Source organism: Oncorhynchus gorbuscha, linkage group LG01 (assembly GCF_021184085.1).
Source record: "Oncorhynchus gorbuscha isolate QuinsamMale2020 ecotype Even-year linkage group LG01, OgorEven_v1.0, whole genome shotgun sequence".
Lineage (NCBI taxonomy): Eukaryota > Metazoa > Chordata > Actinopteri > Salmoniformes > Salmonidae > Oncorhynchus > Oncorhynchus gorbuscha.
In genome coordinates this window covers 7822831-7830330 of record NC_060173.1, presented here as the reverse complement: position 1 = coordinate 7830330, position 7500 = coordinate 7822831, and the positions used below count along the sequence as shown (strand labels likewise).

The window sequence follows — 7500 nt, the reverse complement described above, 5'->3', positions numbered from 1 at the left end:
GGTGGTCGCAGTTACAGGAGACTCTCCATCGTCTCTGTCGTACGTACGAGGGACCGGTGGTCGCAGTTACAGGAGACTCTCCATCGTCTCTGTCGTACGTACGAGGGACCGGTGGTCGCAGTTACAGGAGACTCTCCATCGTCTCTGTCGTACGTACGAGGGACCGGTGGTCGCAGTTACAGGAGACCCTCCATCGTCTCTGTCGTACGTACGAGGGACCGGTGGTCGCAGTTACAGGAGACTCTCCATCGTCTCTGTCGTACGTACGAGGGACCGGTGGTCGCAGTTACAGGAGACTCTCCATCGTCTCTGTCGTGCGTCGAGGGACCGGTGGTCGCAGTTACAGGAGACTCTCCATCGTCTCTGTCGTACGTACGAGGGACCGGTGGTCGCAGTTACAGGAGACTCTCCATCGTCTCTGTCGTACGTACGAGGGACCGGTGGTCGCAGTTACAGGAGACTCTCCATCGTCTCTGTCGTACGTACGAGGACCGGTGGTCGCAGTTACAGGAGACTCTCCATCGTCTCTGTCGTACGTACGAGGGACCGGTGGTCGCAGTTACAGGAGACTCTCCATCGTCTCTGTCGTACGTACGAGGGACCGGTGGTCGCAGTTACAGGAGACTCTCCATCGTCTCTGTCGTACGTACGAGGGACCGGTGGTCGCAGTTACAGGAGACTCTCCATCGTCTCTGTCGTACGTACGAGGGACCGGTGGTCGCAGTTACAGGAGACCCTCCATCGTCTCTGTCGTACGTACGAGGGACCGGTGGTCGCAGTTACAGGAGACTCTCCATCGTCTCTGTCGTACGTACGAGGGACCGGTGGTCGCAGTTACAGGAGACTCTCCATCGTCTCTGTCGTACGTACGAGGGACCGGTGGTCGCAGTTACAGGAGACTCTCCATCGTCTCTGTCGTACGTACGAGGGACCGGTGGTCGCAGTTACAGGAGACTCTCCATCGTCTCTGTCGTCCGGTGGTCGCAGTTACAGGAGACTCTCCATCGTCTCTGTCGTACGTACGAGGGACCGGTGGTCGCAGTTATCTCCATCGTCTGTCGTACGAAACCGGTGGTCGCACACAGACACAGACACGAGGGACCGACGCAGTTACAGGAGACTCTCCATCGTCTCTGACACAGACACAGACACAGACTCAGACACAGACACAGACACAGACGCAGTTACAGGAGACTCTCCATCGTCTCTGTCGTACGTACGAGGGACCGGTGGATTATGTCTGTGAAACACACACAGAGACACAGACACACAGACACAGACACAGACACAGACACAGACACAGACACAGACACAGACACACAGACACAGACACACACGCACGCACGCACTACGGAAAAAGAAGGACGCAGACACAGACACAGACACAGACACAGACACAGACACAGACACACAGACACACAGACACACACACAGACACAGACACAGACACAGACACAGACACAGACACACAGACACACAGACACAGACACAGACACAGACACAGACACAGACACAGACACAGACACACAGACACAGACACAGACACAGACACAGACACAGACACAGACACAGACACAGACACAGACACACACGCACGCACGCACGCACGCACGTACACACACACACACACACACACACACACACACACACACACACACACACACACACACACACACACACACACACACACACACACACACACACACACACACACACACACACACACACCCCTCCTGACGTGGGTTTTATTTAGTGGTCCTGCATGTGTGATGGTGATGAATGAAAGAGCCTGATAACCTTTAAAATAAAGGTGTCCTGATCTCATTCCCTCCATCATGACGGGGTCAGGAGGTCAGGGCTGGAGATGAAGATGAAGCATGTGATCATGGAGGGGAGTGGGGAGGATCTGAGAGGGTGTGGGTCGATACGGGTCCCTGATACACACATTAACCTGACTGGGTTTGCTAGCTTCCTCATTCATCACCATCACACATGCAGGGCCATGTACTGAGAAACACATTAGAGATGGGAGGGGCACTGTCCTTTACAGATATAACCCTCTGCCAGGGGGATACATCCTCAGTGTGTGTGTGTGTGTGTGTGTGTGTGTGTGTGTGTGTGTGTGTGTGTGTGTGTGTGTGTGTGTGTGTGTGTGTGTGTGTGTGTGTGTGTGTGTGTGTGTGTGTTACTCACCATGCTCTGTGTGGTAGTGGTAAGGTAATACGTCTCCAGTCAGTGAACTCAGAAGGATGATATACACTTGGGGCAGTGAACTCAGAACAGCTGGGCATCCCTGGCAGACAGGCCTACACGGGCACAACAACAACAACAACATCAACAACATAGTCAGTCAACTCCTCAACATACCTGCCAGAAGGTGGTACCAGTAGGTTAGAGTATGGTGCTGGTACCAGTAGGTTAGAGTATGGTGCTGGTACCAGTAGGTTAGAGTATGGTGCTGGTACCAGTAGGTTAGAGTATGGTGCTGGTACCAGTAGGTTAGAGTATGGTGCTGGTACCAGTAGGTTAGAGTATGGTGCTGGTACCAGTAGGTTAGAGTATGGTGCTGGTACCAGTAGGTTAGAGTATGGTGCTAGTACCAGTAGGTTAGAGTATGGTGCTGGTACCAGTAGGTTAGAGTATGGTGCTGGTACCAGTAGGTTAGAGTATGGTGCTGGTACCAGTAGGTTAGAGTATGGTGCTAGTACCAGTAGATTAGAGTATGGTGCTGGTACCAGTAGGTTAGAGTATGGTGCTGGTACCAGTAGGTTAGAGTATGGTGCTGGTACCAGTAGGTTAGAATACGGTGCTGGTACCAGTAGATTAGAGTATGGTGCTGGTACCAGTAGGTTAGAGTATGGTGCTGGTACCAGTAGGTTAGAATACGGTGCTAGTACCAGTAGGTTAGAGTATGGTGCTGTACCAGTAGGTTAGAATACGGTGCTAGTACCAGTAGGTTAGAGTATGGTGCTGGTGCCAGTAGGTTAGAATACGGTGCTGGTACCAGTAGGTTAGAGTATGGTGCTGGTACCAGTAGGTTAGAATACGGTGCTAGTACCAGTAGGTTAGAGTATGGTGCTGGTACCAGTAGGTTAGAGTATGGTGCTGGTACCAGTAGGTTAGAGTATGGTGCTGGTACCAGTAGGTTAGAATATGGTGCTGGTACCAGTAGGTTAGAGTATGGTGCTGATACCAGTAGGTTAGAGTATGGTGCTGGTACCAGTAGGTTAGAGTATGGTGCTAGTACCAGTAGGTTAGAGTATGGTGCTAGTACCACACCAGTAGGTTAGAGTATGGTGCTGGTACCAGTAGGTTAGAGTATGGTGCTGGTACCAGTAGGTTAGAGTATGGTGCTAGTACCAGTAGGTTAGAGTATGGTGCTAGTACCAGTAGGTTAGAGTATGGTGCTGGTACCAGTAGGTTAGAGTATGGTGCTAGTACCAGTAGGTTAGAGTATGGTGCTGGTACCAGTAGGTTAGAGTATGGTGCTGGTACCAGTAGGTTAGAGTATGGTGCTAGTACCAGTAGTTTAGAGTATGGTGCTGGTACCAGTAGGTTAGAGTATGGTGCTGGTACCAGTAGGTTAGAGTATGGTGCTGGTACCAGTAGGTTAGAATACGGTGCTGGTACCAGTAGATTAGAGTATGGTGCTGGTACCAGTAGGTTAGAGTATGGTGCTGGTACCAGTAGGTTAGAATACGGTGCTAGTACCAGTAGGTTAGAGTATGGTGCTGGTACCAGTAGGTTAGAATACGGTGCTAGTACCAGTAGGTTAGAGTATGGTGCTGGTGCCAGTAGGTTAGAATACGGTGCTGGTACCAGTAGGTTAGAGTATGGTGCTGGTACCAGTAGGTTAGAATACGGTGCTAGTACCAGTAGGTTAGAGTATGGTGCTGGTACCAGTAGGTTAGAGTATGGTGCTGGTACCAGTAGGTTAGAGTATGGTGCTGGTACCAGTAGGTTAGAGTATGGTGCTGGTACCAGTAGGTTAGAGTATGGTGCTGGTACCAGTAGGTTAGAGTATGGTGCTGATACCAGTAGGTTAGAATATGGTGCTGGTACCAGTAGGTTAGAGTATGGTGCTGGTACCATTAGGTTAGAATATGGTGCTGGTACCAGTAGGTTAGAGTATGGTGCTGGTACCAGTAGGTTAGAGTATGGTGCTGGTACCAGTAGGTTAGAGTATGGTGCTGGTACCAGTAGGTTAGAGTATGGTGCTGGTACCAGTAGGTTAGAATATGGTGCTGGTACCAGTAGGTTAGAGTATGGTGCTGGTACCAGTAGGTTAGAGTATGGTGCTGGTACCAGTAGGTTAGAGTATGGTGCTAGTACCAGTAGGTTAGAGTATGGTGCTAGTACCAGTAGGTTAGAGTATGGTGCTAGTACCACACCAGTAGGTTAGAGTATGGTGCTGGTACCAGTAGGTTAGAGTATGGTGCTGGTCCCAGTAGGTTAGAGTATGGTGCTAGTACCACACCAGTAGGTTAGAGTATGGTGCTGGTACCAGTAGGTTAGAGTATGGTGCTGGTACCAGTAGGTTAGAGTATGGTGCTGGTACCAGTAGGTTAGAGTATGGTGCTGGTACCAGTAGGTGCTAGTACCATAGGTGGTGCTGGTACCAGTAGGTTAGAGTATGGTGCTGGTACCAGTAGGTTAGAGTATGGTGCTGGTACCAGTAGGTTAGAGTATGGTGCCAGTAGGTTAGGTACCAGTAGGTTAGAGTATGGTGCTGGTACCAGTAGGTTAGAGTATGGTGCTGGTACCAGTAGGTTAGAGTATGGTGCTGGTACCAGTAGGTTAGAGTATGGTGCTGGTCCCAGTAGGTTAGAGTATGGTGCTAGTACCAGTAGGTTAGAGTATGGTGCTAGTACCAGTAGGTTAGAGTATGGTGCTAGTACCAGTAGGTTAGAGTATGGTGCTAGTACCAGTAGGTTAGAGTATGGTGCTAGTACCAGTAGGTTAGAGTATGGTGCTGGTACCAGTAGGTTAGAGTATGGTGCTAGTACCAGTAGGTTAGAGTATGGTGCTAGTACCAGTAGGTTAGAGTATGGTGCTAGTACCAGTAGGTTAGAGTATGGTGCTAGTACCAGTAGGTTAGAGTATGGTGCTAGTACCAGTAGGTTAGAGTATGGTGCTAGTACCAGTAGGTTAGAGTATGGTGCTAGTACCAGTAGGTTAGAGTGTGGTGCTGGTACCAGTAGGTTAGAGTATGGCGCTGGTACCAGTAGGTTAGAATATGGTGCTGGTACCAGTAGGTTAGAGTATGGTGCTAGTACCAGTAGGTTAGAATATGGTGCTGGTACCAGTAGGTTAGAGTATGGTGCTGGTACCAGTAGGTTAGAATATGGTGCTGGTACCAGTAGGTTAGAGTATGGTGCTAGTACCAGCCGATTTGTGGGCTTTGGTCATCGTCTCGCGTCAGATCGATGGAACCATGTCTCTTAGCGACTGGTGTCGCTTTAGACTAACGTCGTCTGGACGACTATGGTCCCACACGGTAGATTTGTTTGTACGTGTTACAATGTCAGCAGTTCTCGAGGTCGCTTTAAAACCTCTTTTTGGCCAAGGGGAAGAATTCTGGAAGTTCGGATGACTGACGTAACCCTAAACTGCCTGTTACTCAGGTCCAGAAGCTAGGATATGCATAGATTCTGCCCGTTCATAGAGGGTTCTAGGTAGAACCATATACTGTACAAGTGGTTCTATGAAGAATCATACATAGAAGGTTCTAGATAGAACCCTCTGCAAAGGGTTCTGCCCAGCACCAAAATGGTTTAACCTATCGGGACAAACCGATGAACCCTGTGTGGTTCAACTTAGCAACTGTCTTTTTTTATTAGATTATTTATAGGCTTTAGGAGATTGAACCAGATTTAATGAGTCTCCTTCAAATGTAATATTATCGACCAAGGCACACACACACACACACACACACACACACACACACACACACACACACACACACACACACACACACACACACACACACACACACACACACACACACACACACACACACACACACACACACACACACACACACACACACACACACACTCATTAAATCTGGCTCTATATCCTAAGGCCTATAAATAATATAATAAAAAAATTATGAGGCTACTTTAGGTTTTTATTCATATTCACGAGAAGAAAAATCTTTGTTGAATCATGTTATGATAATCTCTCTTTATTCAGTATTAATGTGTATTACTGAAAGATGATGACATTAGCATTAGCTATAATTCTTCTTTGGAGACAAAGTGACACATTTAAAAGACTTTAAAGAGTTTATTCGTCAAATAATTTATTATTTAAAGACGTGTCATTATTTGCTGGTTATTACCAATACCATAATGGAAAATCAGTATTCATGATAAATAAATGAATAAATGTATAAATGAATAGATTATTTGTGTTATTTTTCCAACCAGGAAATAAACTTTCACTAAGTTATAAACAATGATACAACCACGAAAACAGGAAGTTAGAACTAGCTCCGAATTATATGACAGGGGTGTAAAACCTTTTCTGTTTTCAAAATAATAAGAATTATTAATCTACAGGTTAGCAAGACTCACACCCCTGAGCACGTGTGCCAAATTCCAAGACTGTCAGTAGCCCCATATGGTTGATCATGAATTATATTTCCCTCCTTCCTCACCTCTTTGACTAGGTGCCAGGTCAGGCCGTGATTGGTGGAGAACTCCAGGCGAACCTGTGTGTCGATGTTGGGGGAGGGGTCTCGGCCGCAGCCCATGACCAATGAAAACTGCAGGGTGTAGGACGCTCCGATCTGCATGGACTGTGTCTCCACATAACGGATACTGGACCCGGGGCTGGGCTCGCCTGAGAAACTACACAACGCATGAGAGAGTTAATCACATTGACCTGCGGACCAGAGTTGATGATTAGACCGTACTAAAGTAAACTAGCAGAGATGCAGCACAACTAAAGGACAATTTGAATTGTGAAGTTCCTGCACCACAGGACAGTGATCCTCTCAGGTGTAGCTACTTCACACTTGGAAAATCTGAAAGTAAGAAGCCGAGTGGCTCAGCGGTCTCAGGCCACTGCATCTCAGTGCTAGAGGCGTCAGTACAGACACCCTGGTTCGAATCCAGGCTGTATCACAACCGGCCGTGATTGTGGAGTCCCATAGGGCGGCGTACAATTTGGCCCAGCGTCTTCCGGGTTTGGCCCGGCGTCTTCCGGGTTTGGCCCAGCGTCTTCCGGGTTTGGCCCAGCGTCTTCCGGGTTTGGCCCAGTGTCTTCCGGGTTTGGCCCGGGGGTAAAGCCGTCGTTGCAAAATAATAATTTGTTCAATAAATTAACTGACTTGTCAAATAAAGGTAAAATAAGAAGCCTGGAAGCTTCCGTCCTGTACCTGAGTGTCCAGTCGTGTCGGCAGTAGGGCTGGACGTGTCCAAGGTAGAAGCCTAGACTCTGAGTGACGTCCAGTACATTACTGAAGTCCAGACTGATGGTGTTGAACAGTACAGA

General features: G+C 48.3%; 1 protein-coding gene across 2 annotated transcripts in view; it reads right to left on the bottom strand.

The window, feature by feature from the left end:
* LOC124032171 (reelin-like) overlaps positions 1–7500 on the bottom strand; it is a 338397-nt gene that overhangs the window by 86624 nt on the left and 244273 nt on the right. For both annotated transcript variants that reach the window (XM_046344341.1, XM_046344351.1), the window contains exons 21-23: positions 7385–7500; positions 6662–6854; positions 2194–2306 (exon numbers count right to left, since the gene is read on the bottom strand). The exon at positions 7385–7500 is cut by the window's right edge and continues 121 nt beyond it. In XM_046344341.1, coding sequence (XP_046200297.1) covers positions 2194–2306; positions 6662–6854; positions 7385–7500 — 422 coding nt within the window. The remainder of the gene's footprint in view (positions 1–2193; positions 2307–6661; positions 6855–7384) is intronic.